The 16,263-nt window shown below is 36.1% G+C and overlaps 1 protein-coding gene across 5 annotated transcripts in view; it reads right to left on the bottom strand.

The window, feature by feature from the left end:
- The window catches only part of LOC126480865 (uncharacterized), a 114,669-nt gene that overhangs the window by 84,527 nt on the left and 13,879 nt on the right, over window positions 1-16,263 (bottom strand). For 4 of the 5 annotated variants that reach the window (XM_050104240.1, XM_050104239.1, XM_050104243.1 and 1 more), the window contains exons 2-3: window positions 14,750-14,811; window positions 10,552-10,581 (exon numbers count right to left, since the gene is read on the bottom strand). In XM_050104240.1, coding sequence (XP_049960197.1) covers window positions 10,552-10,581; window positions 14,750-14,800 — 81 coding nt within the window. In that variant the 5' untranslated portion in view covers window positions 14,801-14,811. Of the gene's footprint in view, window positions 1-10,551; window positions 10,582-14,749; window positions 14,820-14,855; window positions 15,040-16,263 lie in introns of those variants that run through there. The other variant, XM_050104242.1, reaches the window with a different exon arrangement.

The raw sequence follows: 16,263 nt of genomic DNA, 5'->3' as shown, positions 1-16,263 counted from the left end.
AAGGCATGTATCACATTTTGACAACCTATTAAAAAAACTGATTGATGTTTAAGTGAGTCAAATGGTAGGTGGCACTGCTAGCCAATCTTATTTTTTATAGAAAAGCACATGGTTGCTGTATTGCCTCTTTTGTAGGTAAATGCAGAGCACTGTCAAGCACATGCAGCTGCATGCCAGCTATGCTGCCCCTCACCACTGCGGTCTTTCAATCATAAAATTATTTTATTCAAGCTATTATACTTTTATAGTTCGCCGATAAACACCAAGCTTTCTTCTTATTTACAATGTTTACACTGCAGAACTACCAGCTCCAGTACAACTTATTCATTGTGTAGGCACCATGACACTATTAATAATGTATGTAAAGCAATCATCAAGCTGAAGATTGTTTTGAACACCATAGTACTTTACTGGGCATAACAATGTTGGACGTGAAATGTGCTTGTCTTCCTCCGACCTCTGAAGTGACCTACCGAGCCAGCTATTGGGGAACCTTCAAATTAACGTGGATTCTGAACCATGGTGCAACTAAGCATTTTTCACATCAACAAACATTGCCAGAGGTGAAAGAAGTGGTGAATGGCAGATAAAACTCCCAAAATTAAGCGGGGATCAAACCTGAGACCTTTGGATTTGTAGTCGGACACTTTACCACAGAGCCAACAAATCATGTTCAATCAGCTACTATGAGAAAATAAGATGCTAACTGCTACTGACTCATGTTGTCAAATTCACTGCTATGACACATTACTCAAAAAGCTGTTCAAATCAATTTCATTAAGAATTAAATTCTACAGCCTTCAAATTTATTCTCTTGAGTATTTGTTGTCACCACCTTTTTTTTCATTTACTACTACTATTACCAGCAAGATGTATACTAGTACCCAGCAGGGTTAATATGTTTTATGTAAACAATCTCAAAAAATAAATAGCTAATTGAGCATTTAAGTTACAGTAAAACCCCCTTTTTATAATTTTCAGTGGACCGACCCCACAGAGTGTAAAATGCAGGGAAGTGTTAAACACAGGAAGGCAAAGGAAACAACAACAAAAATTAATAAATTACACTTACTGTCATTCTCTTTATATTGTTCAAAATATGAAATTAAAACAATTTAAATTTTGGCTATTAAAAAAAAATCTGAAATAATTAATTGTTTTTGTTTCTTTCTAATAGCAGTTAGCACTACTTGTCTCTCCACAGTACCCAATGCATCAGACACAATCATCACCTCATGCACTACCAGTGCAATGGCTTGAACTGTTCCAATCATGGCCAATGTGTAAATAAAACACAGAAGCAAAAGTCTTACCTGATACCACATTAAAAAGCTATGCATACTCTAATGTGAGACTTATTACTGATAATCAATAAAAATTATGGTAAATAATTGTAACACAATACTGATTAAAACACCAAAGTTGGCAGTCTTTGTAAATGGAGAAGAACAGGCACAAAACCTACAACTTGATGGTTACAAGGTGGTCACTCGGTTCAGGGGCGTTCTAGGTGACAAAGAGGGTGGAAATTGCCGTCATGTTATGGAGAATCTTGAAGAGGAATGTTTACATCTGACATCAGGTCATACCAATCTAAACTGAGAACCTAGAATTAACATGTTTCACGTGGAAGTCACAATAATTCCTGAAAGCCCATTATAGAGACAGCCATCTTCAAAAGCAGTTTTTATTAGTATAGATGACTGTAAAATTAAATTAAAGCTGTTTTAATACAATGCAATGAGCAGAAAGAAGGTTGCTACAACAGTCACTATCATCAGATTGTGATTATCACTGAAGCAGTAACTCAGCATACTTTCCCACCCTTTCCAACACTGTGAACTTGTAACACAGGCAACCATGATTCAACATGCTGACAATGAAAATCTTGAGTACCATACTAACATTCAGTTACAGGATCAATAACTTTGCGTATATTTTGCACTTTTCGCTTTGTTCCAAGACTGACGTTGAGCATGAATATGATGCACTTTTTGCAGAAATTTGAATGAAATCAACATTAAAGGTCGAGACAATGCCAAAGAAAGCTTAAAATGCAGGAATGTTGTAGCACGGAATTGTCAAATGACAGGAAATCATTGTATTGAGAGAATATGACTTCTGTTAGGACAGACAAAAATTAACATAAAAAACAGGAAAATTTTAAGTGTGGGAACATAAAAATGTGGTTTTACTGTCGCTAGTAGCACGTAGAACCACTTTTGACTTAAGGGACACAAAGAATAGTGGTACTTATCCACAACCGTTCAACAATAATACACAATTCAAGGAGGAAGTCAGAACAGTATCAAATATAACACCAGCATCCCAAATATGCATTTGAAGATTAACTGGATGTGACAACACAGCCAGGAAGCACGCTCATCCATGTACAGTAGTGGTAATTTCTGTAAAATTATAACAGATAAAATTGCCAATTAAAGATGACACAACAGCACTTCACTCCTTTAGTGGAAGGCAACGGGACAAGCTTTCGCAAAGGTTGCACTGATACATGACAGAGGATGAAATAAGAGGAGTAGATAAAGCGTTAACTAACAATTAAAAAAAAAAAAAAAAAGTTACATAATTCACTTTTGTTTGTTTGCAAGCACACGTCTGCAGTCCTGGACATACTGAAATCCCCACACCACAGTTTCTCAACAAGCTGCTTGGGGAGCCAAAGCAAAATGGCATAGCCCATTGGTAGAATGGAGATGGGCTGCAACATTTAGCATTGGCTCCCCAAGCAGAATGCTAAGACACTGTAATGTGGGGATTTCCATTTGTACCAGGACTGCAGACATTGTATGTGGTAACAAACAAGAGATTCCAGAATGAAATTTTCACTCCGCAGTGGAGTGTGCTTGATATGAAACTTTGTGGCAAATTAAAACTATGTGCCAGGACAAGACTTGAACTCGGGACCTTTCCCTTTCATGGGAAAGTGCTGTACCAACTGATCACCCCAAGTGCAAGTCATGACCCATTCTCAAAGCTTTACTTCTGCCAGTACTTCACCTCCTACCTTTTGAACTTCACAGAAGCTCTCCTGTGAAATTTGCAGGATTATCATTCCTGGAAGAAAGAATGTTGTGGAGAAGTGGCTTAGCCGCAGCCTTGGGGTTGTTTCCAGAACAAAATTTTCACTCTGCAGTGGAGTCTGCACTGATATGAAACTTCCTGGCAGATTAAAACTGTGTGATGGACCAATACTCAAACTTGGGACCTTCGCCTTTTGTGGGCAAGTGCTCTACCAACTGAGTTACCCAAGCATGACTCCCAGGCCAATTTCCAACAGTAACTCATCGCCTACCTTCCAAGTGTCAAAGGTCTTGAGTCGGAATCTTACTGGAATGCAGTTTTAATGTGCCAGGTAGTTTCACATCAATTCATGCTCCACTGCAGAGGAAAAATTTCGTTCTGGAAACATTCTCTAGGCTGTGGTCAAGCCATGTCTCCACAATATCCTTTCTACCAGGAGCGCTTTCCTGAGAGTTTCGCAGGACAGCTGTAAAGAGGAAGATTTGACATGAGATACTGATGGAAGTAAGCTGTGAGGATGGATCCTGACTTGTGCATGTATAGCTCGGTGGAAAGAGCAGAGGCAGAGGTTCCGAGTTCAGCTCTCAGTCCAGTGCTCTGTTTTATTCTGCCAGGAAATTTCAAACAAAAGATTAATTACATAGCTTTATTTTTGCAAAGTGATAATTAAAACTTAATGACAACTTCTCACATACATTTATTTTAAACAAGGGTCTTTCACATTTCTCTAAAACATGCTCCAGTTTCTTGAAGATGGCACATTGTCTCAGTCTCTCATACTGTCAATGCAAACTCTGCAATGGTGTTAGAGAGTACCCATTATTTGTACCACAGATTATAAGATTAGACAGTGAGTGCTTGCTTGCTTGAAAATTAACAAACTAATCTTCTACTTTTAAAAAAAAGTAAGCTGGTTAACTAGTTGTGATCCTAACAGAAGCAATATAAAACTGGACCCAATCAGATGCTGCGGGGCAAAGTTTGACATGGTATTCAAACTACAATGCACACACACACACACACACTACACATATTTTGCTGATTTTCACTTGTAAATAACACTTTTGCACTTTGCAAAACACAATGTTATTGTTGCTGGTATGTTTCCAGTCCCTGTTGACGCTCACTTGCTCTGATGACAGATTGGTGCCAAATTGCTTCAGCTATGCTGTCCTCCCTCAGCTGTATCCAGCTGACATAGATTCCATTTCTGGACAGTTTATTACCAATTGAACATTGACATGAAATTGTAAAGTTTCATTCACCTATCTTAGCAACCTCCTTAAAGTAATCTCATGTGACACAACTTTTACACTTTGGGAACATAACAGAAAAACGTAATTTCTCTAATGAATTTTCTTTGGGATGTGGCAAGTAAATTTTCTTGAATGTGTGCTGTGGTTGTCCCATGGCTAGGCGTCAGACTACTAACACAAAAATTCTGTGTTTTATCTGCAGTTGGCCTTAGAAAGTTCTCACACTTATCTGCAGTTGGCCTTAGAAAGTTCTCACACAAATGAGAACTTTCTAAGACCAACTGCAGATAAAACACAGAATTTTTGTGTTAGTAGTCTGACGCCTAGCCATGGGACAACCACAGCACACATTCAAGAAAATTTACTTGCCACATCCCAAAGAAAATTCATTAGAGAAATTACGTTTTTCTGTTATGTTCCCAAAGTGTAAAAGTTGTGTCACATGAGATTACTTTAAGGAGGTTGCTACAATAGGTGAATGAAACTTTACAATTTCATGTCAATGTTCAATTGGTAATAAACTGTCCAGAAATGGAATCTACGTCAGCTGGATACAGCTGAGGGAGGACAGCATAGCTGAAGCAATTTGGCACCAATCTGTCATCAGAGCAAGTGAGCGTCAACAGGGACTGGAAACATACCAGCAACAATAACATTGTGTTTTGCAAAGTGCAAAAGTGTTATTTACAAGTGAAAATCAGCAAAATATGTGTAGTGTTTGTGTGTGTGTGTGTGTGTGTGTGTGTGTGTGTGTGTGTGTGTGTGTGTGCATAATACCAACATATGAGAACGCAGATGAGAAAGGATTTTTAAAAGTTAACTGAAAATAATCACAAAATTTAGTTCTGAAATATTTAGACATAACAAAATTAAATTAATTTAACTTTAACTAAAATTAGATAAAGTTATTTGTCAATTCAACACCCAAATTCACAGTAACATCAATATCCAGCAATTTACAAAAGGGTCCTTTTGTTTGGATCATCAGTCTTCTGACTGGTTTGATGCAGCCTACCATAATTCCTCTCCTGTGCCAACCTCTTCATCTCAGAGTAGCACATGCAACCTTCGTCCTCAATTATTTGCTGTATGTATTCAAATCTCTGTCTTCCTCTACGGTTTTTGCCCCCTACAGTTCCCTCTAGTACCATGATAGTCATTCCCTCATGTCTTAACAGATGTCCTATCATCACTGTTTTCCATACATTCCTTTCCTCTCCAGTGCTGTACAGAACCTCCTCATTCCTTGCCTTATCAGTCCAGCTAATTTTCAACATTTGTCTGTAGCACCATATCTCAAATGCTTCAATTCTCTTCTGTTCCGGTTTTCCCACAGTCTATGTTTCACTACCATACAATGCTGTACTCCACACATACATTCTCAGAAATGTTTGATACTACTAGACTTCTCTTTGCCAGGAATGCCCTTTCACCATTGCTAGACTGCTTTTGATGTCCTCCTCACTCCATCTGTCATCGGTTATTTTACTGCCTCAGTAGCAGAATTCCGTAACTTCATTTACTTCGTAACCATCAATACTGATGCTAAGTTTCTTCCTGTTCTCATTTCTGTTACTTCTCATTACTTTCTTTGATATACTCTCAGTCCATATTCTGCACTCATAAGATTGTTCATTCCATTCAGCAGATCATATAACTCATCTTCACTTTCACTCAGGATAGTAGTGTCATCAGTGAATCTTATCACTGATATCCTTTCACCTTGAGTTTTAATTCCACTTCTGAACCTTTCTTTTATTTCCATCATTGTTTCTTTGATATACAGATCGAACACTAGGGGAGAAAGACTACATCCCTGTCTTACATGTTTTTAATTCAAGCACTTCATTCTTAATCATCCACTCTTATTATTCCCTCCTGGCTCTTGTACATTTTGTATATTACCCGTCTCTCCCTATAGCTTACCCTATTTTTCTCAGAATTTCGAACATCTTGGACCATTTTAAATTATCAAACGCTTTTTCCAGGTCAAAAAATCCTATGAATGTGTCCTGATTTCTCTTTAGTCTTGCTTTCATTATCAACCGCAACATCAGAATTGCCTCTCTGGTGCTTTTACCTTTTCTAAAGCCAAATTGATCATCATCTAGCACATTCTCAATTTTCTTTTCCAGGCTTCTGTATATTATTCTTGTCAGCAACTTGGATGCATGAGCTGTTAAGCTGATTGTGCAATTATTATAACACTTGTTGGCTCTTGCAGTCTTTGGAATTGTGTAGATAGTATTTTTCTGAAAGTCAGATGGTATATCACCAGACTCATATTCTATACACCAATGCGAATACTCATTTAGTTTCCACTTCACCCAATGATTTTATAAATTCTGATGGGATGTTCTTATCTATCCCCTCTGCCTTAATTGATCTTAAGTCCTCTAAAGCTCTCTTAAATTCTGATTCTAATACTGGATCCCCTATCTCTTCTATATCAACTCCTGTTTCTTGTTCTATTACATCAGACAAATCTTCTCCCTCACAGAGACTTTCAATGTATTCTTTCCATCTATCCATTCTCCACTGCATTAACAGAGGAATTCCCGTTGCACTCTTAATGTTACCACCCTTGCTTTGAATGTCACCAACAAATGTTTTGACTTTCCTGTATGCTGAGTCTGTCTTTCCAACAATCATTTCTTTTTCGATTTCTTCACATTTTTCATACAGCCATTTTGTCTTAAGTTTCCCTGCACTTCTTGTTTATTTCATTCCTCAGCAACTTGAATTTCTTTATTCCTGAGTTTCCCTGAACACTTTTGTATTTTCTCCTTTCATCGATCAACTAAAGTATTTCTTTTTTACCCATGGTTTCTCTGCAGTTACCTTCTTTATACTTATGTTTTTCTTTCCAACTTCTGTGATGGCCCTTTTTAGAGATGTCCATTCTTCTTCAACTTTACTGCCTACTGAGCTATTCCTTATTGCTGTATCTATAGCCTTAGAGAACTTCAACCGTATCTCGTCATTTTTTAGTACTCCCAATTCTTTGCATATTGATTCTTCCTGACTAATGTTTTAAACTTCAGCCTACTCTTCATCATTACTCTATTGCGATCTGAGTCTATATCTGCTCCTGGGTACGTCTTATGATCCAGTATCTGATTTTGGAATCTCTGTCTGACCACGATGTAATGTAACTGAAATCTTCCCGTGTCATCCAGTCTTTTCCAATCATACCCCCTCCTCTTATGATTCTTGAACTAAGTATTTTGTATTACCAGCTGAAGTTTGTTACAGAACTCAATTAGCCTTTCTCCTCTCTCATTCCTTGGCCCAAGCCCATATTCTCCTGTAATCTTTTCTTCTACTCCTTCCCCTACAACTGCATTCCAGTCCCCCATGACTATTAGATTTTCATCTCACTTTCCGTGCTGTATTACCCTTTCAATATCCTCATATACTTTCTCTATCTCTTCATCTTCAGCTTGTGATGTCGGCATGTATACTTGAACTATCATTCAGTGTTGGCTTGCTGTCAATTTTGACAAGAAAAACCCTATCACTGAACTGTTCGCAGTAACACACTGGCTTCCCTACCTTCCTATTTATAACGAATCCTACTCCCATTATACCACTGTCTGCTGCTGTTGGTATTACCCTACACTCTTCTGACCACAAATCGTTGTCTTCTTTCCATTTCAGTTCACTGACCCCTACTACATGTAGATTGAGCCTCTGCATCTCCCTTTTCAGATTTTCTAGCCTCCCTACCACATTCAAGCATCTGACATCCCATGTCCTGACTCATAGAACATTATGAAACCTAGCAAGGTGCAGTGACTCCAATTATTAGAATCCCATTTCTTAAATAAACGCTTTTCTTTTGTTTTTGTGATAACTTTTCTACAGAAGGAAGGGGGAAGGAAGATTGAGTTTAATGTCCCACCAACGTAGAGGTCATTAGAGACAGAGCACAAACTCGGATTGTGCAAGGATGGGGAAGAAAATTGGCCATGCCATTTCAAAGGAACCATCCTGGCATTTGCCTGTAGCAATTTAGGGAAATAATGGAAGATCTAAATCTGGATGGCGGGTCACGAATGCGAGTTCAGTGTGCTAACCACTGTGTCACCTCACTCGGTCCACCTCTTCTACAAATACGATGGTGTTTGTGGTGGTATGTATAGGGCACACTCAACAGTGTGGTCATCAGTGCTCATACTCAACTAAAAGGCATAAACTATATTAACATACCATTGCTAGATTCTTGTCAAGATGTATTTTGCTGACTTTTACCATTAAATGTGTAGTTTGCAGACCACTGGAAATAACAGTGTTAATTATTTTATATTTAAACATTTTAGTTAAAGAAATATTCACAGTTTTGGAATCACACAAACCACATGCACTTCAGAGTCAGACCTCACTAATAATTATTTGTTTTAGCATTTACATTCCCTATTTAAATGAATCTGTTCTCCTCTTTCAAATAAACTCTTTACTTTTTCCAAATAACTTTGTATTTCAAAAGTAATCTTTATTCAAAATCAGTATGTTTAAATATTAGCCCTTTGAAATACCTGTGTTACTAGTTTTTTTCTGTTCCCAAAAATTGATGCTTTTACTAAAATAACAGGTTAGTTTATGAAATATGCAAATTAATAAAATTATGTTTCCAAAAAATTTTTGGCAGACTGTTGTAGATCTGAGTGCATGCCAAAACTTCCATCCCATAAAATACCACCATTATTTGTACCCATTTAAGGACATTCAGCAACGTGAACCCCAATAACAACTGTGTTTAAAGTGAATCTATTCTATATTATTTTCTGTCTCAAGTTAATATTTAAAATGTAATAGCTTTCAACATTTTGTAATTTCTGTCTTACATGCGTCTTTAAATAAGCGTTGCACACAAAGCCCGAGTGAGTCGGCATTTAGCATTCATGGAGGGCAACAACTGTTACACAAAATTTGCTGACCGCATGAGAATATGAGTGATTTTATTTCCAGAAATGCCAATAAACCGGCGGTTTCAAAAGTTAAATTACTAACTTTTGTGTAACTTCATTGACTGTCCCACACCACTACTGAACATGTTGTATTGTGTCTCTTCACAAGAGATCTCAAGAAGCCGGGATAGAGAAGAAACAAGAAGAAGACTATGGAAGAGGCATTGGTATACCAGGGAGTGGAAAGGAAACAGTAAGGATGATGACTAGATGAAGTTTAGGCCAGGGGGACTGCAGAAACAGGAATGTACTGGAGACAGAGAGAAGGGTAGAGGGGGTCAGGTTTCAAATAATGTATGTCGCTTGTTCATCAATTATGTTGTCATTTTTGCAGTTAGCCACAGTTTAGACTGGTCATTCACGAGGGCAGACAGCATATAAGTAATATGCACATGGAACCCTGTACAACAACTGCTGCATGAATAGATTACTCTCAAAAGTGACTTCTGTTTATTAAATTCACTTGCCCGTGCTCCTGTATCCCTTGAAAATTTTCCTACCCCACATGCAACTGATTTTTGATACTTAAATCCCCATCTTCTAGAGGCCACCAATAAAAGAGCTCTCAAGTGCAGTGCCAACCAAGACCCCTACCCTGCCTAGTTCACATGACCCTGACAATCACCAGCATGGACGAGTGAATATAATAAACAGGAATAAAGTAATATAGCTGAGATGGTCCCTGTCCACCATCCTGTGCAATCTGTAAACATTCACTAGTGAGCCCAAGCAGAGAAGCTTTCTATGCACTAACCATCCATAATGGGGCAGCCCACAGGAAGAGGAGACAGGTTTGTTGAGGCTGGGAGCTGGTAAAAGAAGGTACAGGAAGGGAGAAGCACTCAGGTGACGAACTTTGGGATGCAACTAATGGTCTAGGTAGTTATTAGTAGTTGTACTGCATAGATGAGATGGGATTATAGTGGTAGGTTTGATAGAAGAGGTGACTGACACAGATTGTTATTTGTTGCTGCTGATTCAAAGTAAACAGCTTTCTTGTGAGAGATATTTGCTTGGATCTACACCTTAAAGCATTTATCTTATTAAAATTTTAGAAGACTCACAATTTCCACAAAAAATGATTTTATGCTTATCCAAATACAACAGAGTTCAGAAAAAAATAAAGTTTGCAAAACTACTGTGATTTACCATATATTGTGTTGGATAAGTTCCACATGAGCTGATAGACCCAGCATGTTATGTATTACAATCTGTGTGAAAACTAATGCTAGGAATCCATACTTATATAATAATATGATAGATGCACTAGGATTACTCACCTCAATAATAAGATTTTTTCCTCCCACTTCCTGAAACAGAAGAAATAATCACTGTATTTCATACCAAAAGTGTGGTTTACAGATATGATTCATCCACTGATCCTTGCTCAAAATACACCAATGCTGATTTACATGTTTATCAAAGAATACAGATGTACTGTGTTTACATTACCAGGATCAAACTCGATTTTGTTCAGTTGTTTTTATGCTACAACAAAGACTTAAGCTCTGCATCTTCAGATCAACAGCAAAGTAGTTTAAAAATCAATAGAATGTACTTTGTATCTGAATACTTTAGCTTATACAGGTAAGGCAAATGAAGAGAAATTTTACAGGCTCATCTAGAACAAAACTAGTCACCCTCTAGGAGAAACTGAACATAGAAGAATATTTAAATATGATGCAGTTCCAACATTATAAAACCATATTAACTACAAAGAAAAGGTAGTGAGCTCCAAATACAGTGCAGGACTGCATATATTTATTTATTTACTTATTTATTTATCCATTGGTCATTTTGATAACAGTAAGCAACATGTCACAAAATAACATTTAGTTGAAACATAACATACAACATGAAAGATATTCCTTGTGAAGCTGTAAAAAAAAGAATACAAACTAATATAAACATCAATACACTAAAAAATACTAGGCCATTGAAACAGCTGGCATCTCTGCTACATTCTACACTAATTTCTGACTGGCAGTTGTTGAAAATTAAAAGCCTGTAAAGACTCCAAAAAGTTAGATCAAAGTTATAAACCTATGATATTAAAAATTATGTATTTTAGAATTTTGCAAGGAACTTTGCACAGAGTACATCAGGCTGAATATAGTTACTATGTGGTGTACTGATGCAGATTCTACAACATCTTTAATATACCCTAAAACATTTGATTCAGTATCACATCAAACTACAACAGGCAAAGTATCTTTCCATAGTTTTTAATGTCTGGACTCTCTCTCTCTCTCTCTCTCTCTCTCTCTCTCTCTCTATCTATCTATCTATCTATCTCAAGACATGAAGGTATATTTCCCAACTCAGATCACAAAATTATGGACAATTTTCACTGATAATTTCAAATGTAGGTGACTCACAGCACAGAAAGGCAATATCTATGACTAATGATAGGATGAGATAATATAATCTAAAGTGCATGGAAGGCTTGTCACAGGTTTCAGTTATTTTGAAAGATAGTGTGGCTTATCCAAGAAGAAGACCACCAACAAAATCAGTGTGTAGAATCTATACTAAATATGATTAGTGCATACAGTAAGAAAATGAGAGCATAGACAATGATTTATAATTATTAAACATGTGCAGAAAGGTTGAAACAAAAGACACACATCAAATTAGCTAATGTTTTGAGACAAATGCTAACTATCTCAATAGAAACAACTTGAAAATATTTTACAATCCATTTTCAGTTAACATTATGTTAGCTATTTATGTCCAGGGAAATTAAAAATAATCTACTATTAAAAGAAGGAAAGTGTTACTTAGTTTCGTGTTCTATACACAATAAATCATAGATGTGGAATGAGTCATTTTAAAATCACATCGCAAATTAATTTGTAAATATGGCTAAATGCTGAACATGTCTAAGGTTCCTTTTTTTATTTTTATTTTTTTTTTATGTACAGATGTAAGTTACTAATTCCTACCCACCACCTTTTGCTGTAGCTGTTCATTTTAGGATTCCGATGAGCATTGAAATATGAATACAGGAGACGGAATAAAGTAAAGGATGTGAATATTGAGATTGACCCATGGATTCTTCACTGGTTTGTATCAAACAGGAAGCCATTAACCATTGCGTACTGATATTATATCGCACTTCAGTTAGTTCAATTAACTAAGTTCAAAATTAGTTCAAATGGCTCTGAGCACTATGCGATTTAATTTCTGAGGTCATCAGTCGCCTAGAACTTAGAACTAATTAAACCTAACTAACCTAAGGACATCACACACATCCATGCCCGAGGCAGGATTCGAAGCTGCGACCGGAGCGGTCGCTCGGCTCCAGACTGTAGCGCCTAGAACCACACGGCCACTCCCGCCAGCTCAAAATTAGTACACTCATTATTAAATAGGAGGCAGAAGAGAATTTAGAACTTAGAAGGCAAAATTGAATGCACATATTGAAATACGATATGTGTAAAATCACCAGACAGATTGTTAGACGGACTAGAATCTAGTATTCACAGTACAACAAACAGTCTCTATAACTACATATGAATAATGGAAATGTAAGACGTTTAAGTACCAGTTTGAACATTTGTTTCAGGAGCATGAAAATGCAGTGTATCTCTGTTTGTACCAAACGGCCCACCACATCAAAAAATAATGAGAAAATTTATAAAATAAATGCTTTATTAAAAACATTCAAAGTGCCATACCAGGAAGCTGACTGGTTTTAAGTGCCAATGAGAAAGTTTTACACGTTAATTCTTGCAAAGAAGAAAACAGCAAACAGCACTGTTAATAATGCTATTTATTTACTCAAATAGCACCATTACTGGTCTTGAAATGTAATAAAAACATTAAGAGCCATCTGACAATGAACCTGTCAATTCAAAGGAGGTAACAGCACTATTTGTGTAGATAAGTAGAATTATTAACAGGAGTTAGTTGTTTTTTTTCTTCTTTGTAAGAATCCACTTGTATTTTGTACATATAGTCTCAAAAATTTCACTTCTCAACAGAATAGTAGGAGTAAGTTTTTGCTCCAAGTGCCATTAACATCGAGGCACGACATTTTCTTTGTGATAATACAAGTACAGAAATACAGCATTATATTTTTAACCAGTAGAACTCCTTGACGAAAGAAGCACAGCTTGGCTCAAAGACTATGTGCCATCTACTAATGTATGTTTGAAAGACTTTCTCCATGGTTTGGCACCTAAATCAGTTCTAGGGGCATGCAGCAGAGTACTTGTCTTCACAAAACAAAATTTTATTTCTTAGCATTATTATTGTTTTTTCCTCAATATGATTTCTCATCTCTTAATATTTTTGTTGTAGCACATTTGTGCTACCGTTGCTCCCCACAAATCTGAAAAGGACTTAACAAAATAAGTAAATAACAGATTGTAGAAATTTTAAGCACAATGCTAGTATACTATAACCATTTGCTAGAGTTAAAATCATTAATATCATGGGGTACACATCTTGTAGGGAAGTAGCATGAAGGGTATGAAGCCAACATCAAAGACCTACATCTTTTTTCCAAATCATGTGTTTAAAAACATCTGCGGGACTGATGGCCTTTGTAGTCTGGTCCCTTCAACCCCCACAAACCAACCAACCAACCAAAAACATCTTCTGCAAAACATCTGAAGGAGTGGGAGGGAGGGGTATGGGGTGGGGGGAAGAATAACAGCAAGTGTTGCACAAAAAAGGGGGCTAAGAAAAGTATCTCGGAGAAAAATTTGATTGCTTGCATTTTATTTGGAGTTAAACGCATTATATCAGTGAAATGCACAACATACATTAGTATGTCAGTATTGTTTGAGCTATTTATCATAAAAGACAAGAAGAACCACATATACACAACAGTATTATAAAAGTAAGTACGACAACATAGTCGGAAAAATGGACAGTGAACAGTCCAATCAAAATTTCAACTAATACTCATCCCACATAGCTGTGTTATGAATGAGTTATTTCACAAGTTATAGTTTGAAGAATCTACGTGCCACTGCAAAGACAACTTCCTGTTTTTATAGATAGGATGTGGGATGGATTTCATTTGTAAACTAACTACAAATTAAAATTTAATGAAGAAAATAAAAAACTGCAAGATACTACTGAAGTGGACACATAAATAAAAAACTTTTAGAATTAGTACTCAGCACAGAAAAGTGCATTACTTGCAAAACAAAACTTCGCAACTCTGACACCATACTATATATATAATGAGCTACTTAATTAGCAAAATGAGCTTCAAAAACAAACAAATGAAAGTGAAAGTTGAGTAGTGTTGATCAGAGTATCATGCAGAACTCACAGAATACACAAACCTGGAAGGACACCAGTTCACTATCGTGTACTACATACAATAACAGACAAGTGTGTTTATTGCTTAATTAAGTAATGCTTGGGACACTGTTACAGTTCTTTTATAGTATTAAAGCAGTTCATTATTCTGGGAGATGTAACGTTTTGGTGGTATTTAAAAGTGATACGTCTACTTACTGATAGTGTCGCAGAGACCAGAAGCAGTGGTAAGATTTTGGCAGATTCCATGTTCTTGTCAACTGCAACAAAAATAATGAACTTGGTTTTGTGTCTAGGGGGCACACAATAAAATCATAAAATTTAATTGTTAAGTTGCTACCTATTTCCTTTCAAACAAAGTAAAATGTGTTTTGTTTTGCAGGCCTACATATGTCTTTGATTGATTGATTGATTTTTTTATTGGTCCAGTTTTATTAGACATCTCTGTAAGTTTATCATATACTCTTTAAGGACATGTCAGAATAAGGACACAGTAATACATAAAATCAGCAATAAAGTGGTTAAAAATAAAATTAGGCCCCCATTCTTACAATTGTTTAAGTAATATGCATTTTCAAATATTCAAAAATAATTTTATAGAATAAAAACAGAGCTTTATTATAAATGCCTCTAGTTTCATTTTATTGAATACACAGCAATTTCTGTTTCCTATGGTATGTTATTGTGAAGTATGATACTAATATTAATTAGCCCTTTAATAGGAGGTTGTTCTGGAATATTTCTGGTATATACCCGATTTAAAAATTTGCAAAAATTTCATCATTTTAGGGCCATAAATAATTTGCATTCTAAAAGTATTTATGCTATGAGTTGAATGTCCCCAGAAAATTATCCTATAATGGAGCAATGAGTAGAACTGTGCACAGTATGCCTCTAGTACAGTTTTTTCTTGTTGTAGTCATCAGTGTTCTTAGACCATAGAATAAGGGTGAGGAGAGCTTCTTTGATAAGTTATTTACATGCATATCCCATGTTAAGTCCTCTTAATCCACACACGAAAAATTTTTCTAGAGGATCTTTTTTAATCTCACTCGAACTTACTTAGATGGTGGAAATAAGTGAAAGCTAGCACACACAAGTTTTTTTCAGTTTTTATAATGGGTTTGTTGATACCTTCTGCTTGCAATTTTCAGCTATTAACACTACAAGTAATGCGTGTGCTTCTTACACTTTGTCTTTCTAATTTTTCAAGCAGGGTTTTATGGTTTAGGACATCAAAGGCTTTTGAAAGATCTAGGAAAATACCTGCAGATAATTATGTTGATCAAAGGATTTTATAGCACGTTAAAAGAATTCAAAAATTGTTGTTTGTATAGATTTGATCTTTCCATACCCATAACATTGTATGATGAGAGGTGAATATTTATTTATGAAATTGATGAGTCTTTGATAAAAATGTTTTTCCACAATTTTTGAAATGAGACTTTATCGTGACACAGGTCAATAGATTGTATTGTATCGGAAAAACCTTTTTAGCAGTGGTAAAACTTTTGCTATTTACAGAACATCAGAAAAGACATCTGTTTCTACAGAAAAGCTGAACATTTTTGCAAATGGCATTTTTATGCAATAAGCCCAAGTATTTAACATGAAGTCAGGTACTTCATCATGGCCACTACACATTTATAACTTAATGATTCAATTTTACTTATAATTTCATGGAAATTTGTTTTATGAACATGCATAGAGGC

The sequence above is a fragment of the Schistocerca serialis genome, chromosome 5, assembly GCF_023864345.2.
Source record: "Schistocerca serialis cubense isolate TAMUIC-IGC-003099 chromosome 5, iqSchSeri2.2, whole genome shotgun sequence".
Taxonomy (NCBI): Eukaryota; Metazoa; Arthropoda; class Insecta; order Orthoptera; family Acrididae; genus Schistocerca; species Schistocerca serialis.
The sequence above is the reverse complement of the archived record's forward strand: the minus strand, read 5'-3'. Positions and strand labels throughout refer to the sequence as shown.